The following is an 11,112-nucleotide window of genomic DNA, read 5'->3' on the forward strand; positions in this document are numbered from 1 at the left end:
TTTCCTTCACCCTGCTCCTAATTTCTCCCTTTCTCCTCTCGTGTATCATCTCATTTCTCCTTACCGCTTGATTTACTCCCAGGGCAATAAAATCCCAGCGTCTGAAGCCTCTTCCACACTTCCTCCGTCGACCACAGAATGCATCGATCGAGCTTTAATGCTTCCAAAATTACATTCACAATTATTGGAAATCTGCCTCCCACGGAGTAATGACATGCATTTTACTGCGGCCTAATGAAATTTTACGATGACGGAAATCGCATAAAGAAGACAGGAAGGAAGATTTCCTAATAGAGAAAAGAGAGAGAGAGGGAGAGGGAGGAAAAACTATTAAGTGCAATATTAAAACTGCCTGGTAATGGAAACTGCAGAGAACCCGACACTGATCGCAGACGTTTGGGCAGTTAATTGGAATCTTGTATTCTATGCTCGTGCTTTTATTTTGCCAAAAATTTATGTCTGAACTCGTACAGTCAAGAGCAAAAGTGAATTTGAAAGTGAACTTTGCAACAGGCAAATCCCAACACAAAGGAATTGCCTCTGATTTTAACTAGGTCTTAGTCACATTTATCTTGCAGTGTTCTCTCCAGGATAATGTTTGAATAAGAATGTGTGGAGACATAGCCCCACATCCCCCTATATATGCCACATGGCATAGTGCAAAATGCACGGCGACCTTTACCTTTTCATATATTTCTCCATGTATGCATTAATATTTGGAGGGTTCAGTACGACCAGGTACTTTTTTTCATTACAAGACAAATATAATTACAAAATAATTTACCATCTAAATACACATTTACGCTATAATATTTCATATTCTTGTTTTTCAATTTCACCTTGTCTTGCAATTTTCTGCTATTATGTAATTTGGTGGGTTATATATATTTAATTTCCCATCCGTTCAAGCCCTCCTTTATTAGCGTTAATCTGGTGAAGTATGGTTTGAAAAGTTGTTTACTTCCAGTGTTATTTGTGTCCTACTGAGCTTCGTGGGATAACACATTTTCTGGCAGGTAATGTAAATGCATAATGAAGGCATAGTTAATATTTTGTATTTTCTAAACAAAGTTTTGCACCATGTTATACTTTCTATATCTGTTTCCTAATGTTTTTAAGACTTGACGAGTTCCCCAAAATATTCCGTAATTCATTAGCAAATGAAACACCGCATAATATGCCTCAATTAGTGAATTTGTGCTTACTGCTTGTTTTAATATCCTCATGAGCGTACATTTTTAAATTCAGTTTTTTTCCCACAAGTATCGTGGTTTGACCAGTTTAAATTTCCATTTGTAATTTCTCCTTACACTGACTAATTTTATTGCCACATGACCATTTTTCACTATACTTCCAATCGGTTTTCTGTTTCATTTATTGTAAATAAGTAGGTAATATATTTATGTTCGTTCAGTAGTATTTTTTTACATTTAAAGCTGTTTTCGGCCTAGTGATCGTAGTAGCTATATCTGTATACTTGTAATTAAGGGTACGCCAGTTGCGTATTTACAAACCCTAAAGTACTGTAGAACCAGAGGTATATAACGCTTCTAATTGGCTGTACGCACCGGAAGTGTTTAGTGTTTACGTTCCTTGTCCGTCATTCCTTGTTTGACTGTATACAGGATAAGTATGGAAAGATCAGACTCGTGATTATTTAGGAATAAAATTTGTAATCAAATTGTCGAAATTATGCTAATATATTTGAATGAAAAAAAACTGTTAATTTTTTTTTTGAATCGTTATCAAATGCTAAAAATCAATATGAGGCCATCGAAAATAATAATGTTGATATCTCTGAAAGCACTTGTAGCATAATTATATGAAGTGATTATTGCATTAAAGGAGAAATTTCATATCTTGGAATATACTAAATAATTCCATTTCTGAATAAACAACCATGGACGTGACGTAGTAAATATACAATAAATGAGAATGTGTATATACAATGTTTGCACTGATGTGACTTTAAATAAGAAATCCATTCACTTCAAAAAGAGTTCTGATTTCCTCTTTTTCAAAGCATTAACTTAAAAAATGTACTAAATTATTAGGTACTAGTTTACTAAACCTGAGACACCTGTCAATGATTTATTTCACACTTTTTACATTGCTAACGTACTATTCTGCATTCAGGAACATTTATTTAGGTGAAATAATGAATTTCTAACGAAAATAATGCATATTTCTTACACTTACGAGTACTTACTGCTCTTCCTTATTTCCACACAATATTGCGATAGCTTACCTGTTCATCGCGCGTTGTGCCAGTGTTTTATCTGTTTGGAGTGTGCATGCAGTGTTGTATCCTTGTTCACCGAAAAATACATAAATTTAAAAAAAAATTAAAAACACTTCACGATATTTTTTCACGAAAAAAGTTGAATTTTCGACATAAAGAGTAATTATTAAACCATTGACGTTAGCCCCAAAAACCATTGATGTTAGCCCCAAAAACCATCCACGTTTAGCCCCGAAAACCATTGACGTTAGCCCAAAAATTCACGATAGCCCCACGAACCATCACGGGGACGAGGTATGCCTACTAGGTTAGGTTAGGCCTGTTGGGTTAGGTTCCATTAGCACTCCTTTCGTTCAATTTAGCATATACGGACAACGGCACATCATATTATAGCGAAAAGATGGCGTGCGTAGAAACACTGACTACGGTGTTTACATTATCAAACACATTGAACATTGTGCTCTCATGCAGAAAGCAAATGGCGGCAGCAGCAATAGATTTACGTAGAAAACCACATGCATTCGCATTAAAATGCATCAAAACTACATTCCCGAACATCAACAACGCTACAGAAAATGATTTGCATAAGTATTTTCTCCTGTAAATTTGAAGAAATATGTCTCAGGTATAGTAAAGTGTTACCAATTACACTGATAAACAGTGAAATACTCCTTTAAATAAAACTAAGTGATCTTTATGTATTCAGATGTGCTGATAACGAATATCGCATCCGTTTTCCTGTATCACCTAAATTTTTGCAGAACACCCACATTTTATAGTTTTATGGTTTCAGGTCTCCGCATCCGGCTTAACGTTTGGTTCCTAGCGAATGGATAAGAACCTTTTAGCGACCTTGTGTGTTTATGACTGGCACTTACTATTTCGTGGAGGAAACATCTGACAGTAGAGTAATTTCTTGTTTCTCTGTTAAAATTTGTTCTTTTGTGGGTTAGTCGAGTCTTAACTTCCTTTCCGATAACTTCGCGAATAGCCGTATTTTATGTTTGAGTATGTTCGTGAAATTGTGAATGTAATATTGTGTATAGTGAAGTGAAGTGTAAGTTTTATTTTATAAAAACGATCAGAGCATTCATAATTGTTTTTTTAAAGAAATATATTATAACTCAATTAATGAGTTCGCCATGTCACGCAAATGTGTGAATAACCCGAACTTGTTTTGTTATGTTTGAAGGAATTTACTTCGAAGTCACAGAGAACTACTATCCCTCCTATAGTGAAAAAGCATATGAGTTGTATTTTGGAAGTAAAGTAGACGAGGGAAAAAGTTGGGCACCAGGTAAAATTTGTTGTAATTGTTCGCGAACTTTACGTGGTTAGCTTAATGGCACTCACAAATCAATGCCCTTCGGAAACCCTGTAATTTGGACAGAACAGAAAGATCATACTACGGATGGTTACTACTGTTTAACAAACATAGTGGGATATAGTTCTAAATTAAAACATTCTGTATTTTATCCTGATGTTCCTTCAGCCAAGAAACCTATGAGTCATGATTTTATTCCTAAGCCTCGTAAAGAATGGGCTTTATATCCCAATCCGAACTAAATACTCTAGTCAGACACCTCAACCTTTCTAATGTTCAAGCGGAATTAGGTATTCTCCGAGGGTAGAATTTATTACAAGATGGTGTTAAGGTGTCATATCGGAAACGCCAACAATCACTGACACATTTTTTTTCTGTTAGTAATGTGTTAACTTACTACAATGATGTAGAAGGCGTTCTGCAAGAACTTGGAAGGAGTCACAACCCAAACGAGTGGACTACTATTATTAGATTCATTTAAGAATAGTTTAAAAGTAGTATTGTTGCATAATGGCAATATATACCCATCAGTACCCCTTGCCTATTCTTCCACCATGAAGGAAACATATGAAAATATGGATACAATATTAAAAGTGATAAATTATGAAAAATATGGTTGGCAGATATGCGGAGACCTCAAAATGATTGGTATACTGTTATGCATGCAGTCTGGGTGTGCAAAATTGTGTTGCTTTCTTTGCGAATGGGACAGCCGGGCAAAAGATAAACATTACAACATTGTGGATTGGCCCATACGAAGAAACTTAATTCCTGGAGAGAAGAGTGTTAGGAATCACCCTCTACTTGAGAAAGACAAGATTTTGTTACCACCGTTGCATATAAAGTTAGGGCTGATGAAAAATTTTGTTAAGGCTTTGGATAAACACGGTGAGGGTTTTGGGAACTTGAGAAAAACATTTCCTAAACTCAGTGATAGTAAGTTAAAAGAAGGCATATTTATTAGGTCGCAAATCCGTGGGATCATTCATGATGACAACTTTGTGGAATTGCTAACAGAAAAAGAGAAATGCGCATGGTTAGCTTTCAGACAAGTATGCTGTTATATTCTTGAAACGTGAAAGCTGACAACTACAAGGAACTTGTTAAGAACTTGTTGAAGTGTTATCAGCGCATGGGGTGCAATATGTCCTTGAAAATTCACTTTTTACATTCGCATTTGGACTTTTTCCACCCTAACTTGGGCGCGGTTAATAACGAATGCGGCGAGAGATTTCACCAGGATATTTCTGTCATGGAGAAACGATATGCAGGAAAATCGGTACAGAACATGTTAGCAGACTACTGTTGGAACCTCAAGAAAGAGGTTTCTGGTGGCAGTTACAAACAGCAGAGTTCAAGAAATAAATTTTGAAAATGTGAGTAAAAATGTGGTTTTTCCCCTTTTTTTGCATGAAATTTCTTCATTGAACGGTAAAAATCGGTCCTATATATATATATATATATTTTATATATTTCATAGTTATTCACTTCAATATTTAAATCTTATTCCATGAGCAAACAAACAAAAATAATTTCAATTTTTGATGTATTATTACAAAGGGAATTAGATTTTAATTAAAAACAAAAGTGAAAATCCAGGGAAAACGATAGGTGATACAGCATTTCTACTTTCAGATTTGGATTCAGCGGGGTCGAATTATAAATAATCACCTATTTTCGTTCAAAGGAGCAAAAAAAAAAGTTTGAATTTGTTCATCAGTGTTATTAATCTCAGTTTGAAGGGGTTTCTTATTTTGTTGGGATGGATCTCTGAAATCTACACTGTCAGTTTCAACCCTGCCATCTAGCGTTACCTTGAAGGAACACTGCATTAACTTCCGGAATGACAGCCAATCAGAAGCCACATATCGCTAGAGGTTCTGCACCCCTATAATGTTTGTAAATACGCTCCCCGGTTCGGTACACGGAAGAGCCACGTTGAAAAGTGGTTCGGATCTGACTTGAATTTCAGTTAAGTTGCAATTAATATTGCTTTTAATATTAAAAACTTTCTATATAGTTTAAACAACATATTAGATATAATATACAAATAAAACAGATCCAATTCTAGAGTGATATATTTATAGTCTCAAATACAATTTATAGCTTTTTAAATTTTATTCACATATAAACGAATTCAAATTTTGAACTTTTGCTTTGTATTGATTATTCCTGTTTCTTATTTAAATAGTGGTATTCGTATAATTTCTTTATTATTATCAAGCTTTATAGTTTGTTACATGTTTACGTTTTGTTTCTTCTGTCCTTTAGTTTTCTCCTCTGTTCAAAATTTGTAATATATGTGTGTATTTTTTTGTATATGTGTAACTTTTGTATTTGTATAACTTTTTGTATTCGTATTTATCTAAGGTTTTGTGTAATAATTGCTATGTGTTTATATAATGTATTATATATTTATGTAAATTATATTGTATATAGCAAATTGTAATCTATTGTAATTGGAGCATTCGCTCTGTTATAGGCGACTGGTTAATAAATAAAAATAAATAAATTATCCTATTTGAGCATAAAGGGACACATAAAGTTTTGACTTTTTCAGGCAAGGAATGTTTAATCTTATCTGTATAACCATGTGCTAACTGACAAGCCCTTCCTTCCATATTACTCGGGAGTACCAACCCACCAGAGTTCATCAAAACATCTCTAGATCTAACATTCATTAATGACATGGAGACAAGTCTAACGTTTCCTCATCTTTCTTGAATTCTCCGCCATGTTTTTCTTCTTCTCCGTTTTCCCTTTCTCCCCCTTTATTCCTTTTCTGAAACATTTTCCTTTGTCTTGTTATTTGACAGCAGTGACAAGCGAAATCCCAGAATCCCCAAACAATTATTGCGAAGCCATAAAAGTGAGGGGGAAACATTTCTCTCTTACAAGAGAAGCTTTTCACTATTAACAAGCAAGAAATATATAAAAGACAGGAGGACGGACGAAGAAATGGAAAAAATTCAATAATTCCTTCCTTCCTTTCTCCTTCGCAATAGAAGGGAGGATGTTGTCTGTTGTGTGACATGTTCCAGAATATATTACCTCCTCTTGTGGAATTGGCACATTATTGCCTTTTCGCTATAAGTTTCCTTCGAGCGTTCCTTCTTCTCCTATGAAACTTTATTTTCTTCTTTGGACCCTTGTTGCACGTTGGATTCTCTATATAACAGACTGAAAAATTCGCTTTTTTGCTTTATAATATTTGGAATCTTCTTCCTACGAACGAATTAGAAAATATCTACTGACAAGAGCAAATCCTCTTATCTGCTTTATTTTCGTCTTCATCCTTCAGCGTCAATCCATTTTTCAAAATTTTTATTACTTCTTTTCCTCGTTCACTCAAATCCACTTGATTAGTTTAACATGCAAAAGAAAACACGTCTATTAAAAAATAAACAAACGAACTTAACAAACTTTTATGCATATTGTAAATTACTCTCTCTCTCTATCTCTCTCTCCCTCTCTCTCTCTCCCTGTGTATGTGTATATGTGTGTGTGTATGTATGTGTGTGTGTGTGTGCCAATAAAACAATAAAGTGCAATAAAAAGCAGGGGAATCGATCAATCTCGCGGAACTGACGTCCTGGTTTATTTTAAAGGTACCAGGACAATAAGCGCATATCCCTGAAAGTATTGCGGGTGGAGGCGGGTTTTTTCAGGGGTTCCCACCTTTATGCATTAAAACTTGTGTAAATGATGTGAAATACGAGGGTCAGTCAAAAAGTAAGTTCTGCTTGCCCATAACATTTTGCCGGAAAGAGACATTTTGTGAACGTTGCTGGGAACACTGCTCACAACTCTCTTGAAAAGGCGAAGTAACGGTTGCGCCGTGGCTGTTAGGGATTGGACGTTATCAGTTGGGCAAGAAGGTGCAACCCCACTGAGATTCAAAGCCAATTGCATGATGTGTACGGTGAAAGAGCAATTTTCTTCTCAGGCGATCGAACAATGGTGCCCGTTCTTCGAGAATGGGCGTACGGTACGGATAATGAGAACGGCTATCAGCAAGAGGGCTGTCAGCTGCAACAATGAGGGACAATATTGAACATGCTAATGAACTGATTCATAGCCCAGACCTCGCGCCTTGCGCTTTTCATGTCTTTGGACCTGTGAAAGTAGAACTAGCGATCCGGCAATAACATTCCGATTAGGAAGTTCAAACTGCGACGCAAGAACAGTTATCGAAAGTTGGAAGGGAATTCTTCGATCAAGGTAGAGAGAAACTCGTGCCACGCTATTAGAAATGTTTGAACAGACTTTTGGATTGTGTAGAAATGTAGTTTTAGTAGTATACTTTCATGTAAATACAAGAACTCTTCTCCATACCCCACACGGTATTTCTTTCATGCTTGTGCAACTAACTTTTTGACTGACCCACGTATAAATATGTTTAATAATCAACACCACGTAGCAATGGTTCATCGTTATCAACAATTACATTCTTATGGTAAAGGTAAAGTTCTCCGTTCATATAGCACAGTACCATGAAGACACATTTAGGGGATACGGGAGAAGGACTCACATATTATCGATCTTGGTCATTTTTAGGAGATGATGTGATCAGCAGCACGCTCCGGTTGCCTTTACCCCCCAGGGTTTCCCTCAGGTACCCATTGATTTGAGGCTGGATTAGGCCCAGAGACGCTTTTTGTGGGGTCAAGGCAGGAAAAATTCCGACCTTAGATATAATTAATTTAGTGTTAAGTGGATAATTTCTTGTACATAGGACTTTCTTCGCTGCTGTAGCTTAGTGAATATCGACTTCCTGTGATCTTACTTTCATAGCAGGGTAATAATGTTTAATTCCTGGAGATTTATTTCTGTATATGTACAGATTTATCTACTTATTGACTTTAGCCTGCGAAGAAATACATTTAATGGTTGCTTTCAACCTTGATATTGGTATTTATTTTATGTATTCATTTACTTTAGAAATCATTTCCTTTGAGCAGCGTGAATGTTTCGCTCCGCTCACTAGCTTTCTCCTGTTTTCTACCATTATTTGCGGTCTTGCTCCACAGATTCCTGGGACAGAGTATAGTAACAAATGGCCTCTGATCTACAAATGGACAGTCGTTACAATTTCAAAGGCAGCTAACTGGCGGATGTAAGGACATTGTATTTCCCCCGAGAACATTTTCCATATCTCTACCCTAACTGAAGAACTGAAGAGAGATGTCTCTAAGTGCTGTGGACTCGCACCAACCAGGCATACGACTAACGAGAGCTGAACGAGAATCACAGATTTGATTTGCAATGTTTTTTGACATTCCGTCCATTAGGGATGCTACTCAGAATGCGGCATCCACCCTCCTTTCATTACACTCTATTACCCCCAACCCCTCTCGGAAACCTTCATATCTCACATTTCCACCAACCCCTTCTCATCTTTCCTCATAACACCGGAGCGTTCAACTCCACCCTTTGATAATTCCTCCCCAGGGTAACCGATCCCTCAAGGCTTTCAAGGGAGGCGGTCTGCCTTGCTCTGTGCTTCGACATCTCTGCAACCACGCACCGCTCATCAACCCCCAACCCTCTTCAACCCTCGCGTACAATCTTCCAATTTCGCCCAACGCAACACGCAAGAAAAAAGGTACTGGGGAGTATAAATCCTTGTAGACTTCTTTATCCGAAAACTCTGGCCCATTTGCTAATGCGTACATGTCAAAAAAATATTTCCCCAACAACAGGAAAACTAGACATAAGGGTAGGGGTTGACGACTCGTACCCCGAACATGAATTATGAATACGTACCGAGAAGTTCAAGACGGAGGGTAGGGGGGTATGCTAAAAAAGACTATTCATGAAGAGGAAGTGGGGAGGGCTTTCCGGCTGGAAAGAAGCTACTTCCGATTTAATACCTCTCCCCCCCCGCCGGCTTCCCCTTTCCCCAACAGCGCTCGTTCGTCTGCACTGATCCGATTTTGTAAACAGGAGAATGGGCCATAGTGGACGGGCCTGTATTGGAAATTATATTTCCTGCATGGCCTACCCCTTGCGGAGTGAAGAATGCGGGGAGTCTTCGAAAACACGCCCGTAGCTAAATTAACAGCACGTGTGAAGTGTGCGTGTGTGTGTGTGTGTGTGTCTGCGTTGGTATACCCATCATTAGGAGGAAGAAGATCAGAAAAATTACCAGCATTACGAGGAACTTTTTCATTGCGAGGTATTTTTGGCGGTTCCTCGGAACGAGGGAGCACATTATTTAATATTATGGCCGAACGGCCAATGGAAAATTTAATGTCGTGGTATTAATCGACGAAGGGGACCAAGATCTACATTTTGATATAAAATTTAACCATGTCTGATAATTGTGCTTGGAGTTATGCTAAAAAATAGTGCGGTTTTGCTGGTTCCTCTTTTCGGGGCATTGTACCTGTACGTGTGTAACAGGCGTCTATGGGTTCCTCTCAACGGGGCTCTATGCTTATCACCTACACACAACTTGTGTTTCGTTCGAGCGGCGCCAGAGACATTTGCGGTGTGTGAAAAATTGCGTTGTCAGATCTCCCTTCCACTTACATGACTCAGCATGTCCTCTCTCTCTCTCTCTCTCTCTCTCTCTCTCTCTGTGTGTGTGTGTGTGTGTGTGTGTGTGTGTAAAGGCACCATTTGGGAATTTGCCTAATTTATTAACTCGCAATTGACAACGTATTTTTGCCGTGCTGTTGTGACGATGGGACTCGATGCCCTGATCACTTACTACCTTCTCTCAAAGAGCCCTTCCGCTTCGGAATATACTGTAGTTCAGGGATTTATCCAGAACTTTGCGTATGGTGATGTATACGGGGAAAAATAGCCAATATGACCAAACATTTTGCTTTTGTGAAATATCTTTGGAATGTAAAGGTACATATATATAGTGAAAATTACCAAATTTGTGCTTTTTAAAAATAAATGAGGGAGTAAAGGTACATTTATAGCCAACTTACTTACTTACTCGGATTCTCTTCTAGCCAAAGGTGTCGAGGTTTTGCTGAGAGCTCTCCAATGGTTACGATCCTCTGCTATCTTCCTTGCTTCATCCCATTTAATGTCTCTTCTGTTCAGGGTCTGCTCAATGTTATTGTTCCATGTTTGCCGTGGTATTCCTTTGGGCCTCTTTTTTCCTATTCCTCTTGATCTTGCCTCCCATATTTCCTTTGGTATTCTTCCATCCTTCATTCTATTAACATATCCAAACCATCTCAGTTGTGCCTCGATGACATTTTGTTCCACTGGTTTTGAATTTAGCGTTATCCTGATCGTTTGATTCCTAATTCTATCTCTTCTTGTTTTTCCAACCATTCTTCTTAAATATTTGATTTCCCCATGTCTGTATCTGCTGTATCTGCCTACTTGTCAATACCCACGATTCGCTCCCATATAGCATAGTTGGTAAATACGAGTACGTTGATTTATATATTGCCATTTTTGTTTTCTGGCTGATTTCTTTCTTTCCTAGAAACCCCTGATTGATAGCATAATATAGTTTGCTTGTGTTTTGTATTCTTGTATTTAATTCTCCATCTATTCTTCCATTGCTGTTGATGGT

The 11,112-nt window shown here is 37.5% G+C and overlaps 1 protein-coding gene across 1 annotated transcript; it reads right to left on the minus strand.

Moving 5' to 3' along the window:
• Positions 1-10,514: 10,514 nt before the first annotated feature.
• On the minus strand, positions 10,515-10,865 carry LOC146004130 (uncharacterized). The gene has a single exon (XM_083142798.1). It carries the CDS (start codon positions 10,863-10,865, stop codon positions 10,515-10,517), a length of 351 nt encoding a protein of 116 aa, XP_082998924.1.
• Between the last annotated feature and the right edge of the window lie 247 nt (positions 10,866-11,112).

Source organism: Lepisma saccharinum, chromosome 21 (genome assembly GCF_977018435.1).
Source record: "Lepisma saccharinum chromosome 21, izLepSacc3.1, whole genome shotgun sequence".
Lineage (NCBI taxonomy): Eukaryota > Metazoa > Arthropoda > Insecta > Zygentoma > Lepismatidae > Lepisma > Lepisma saccharinum.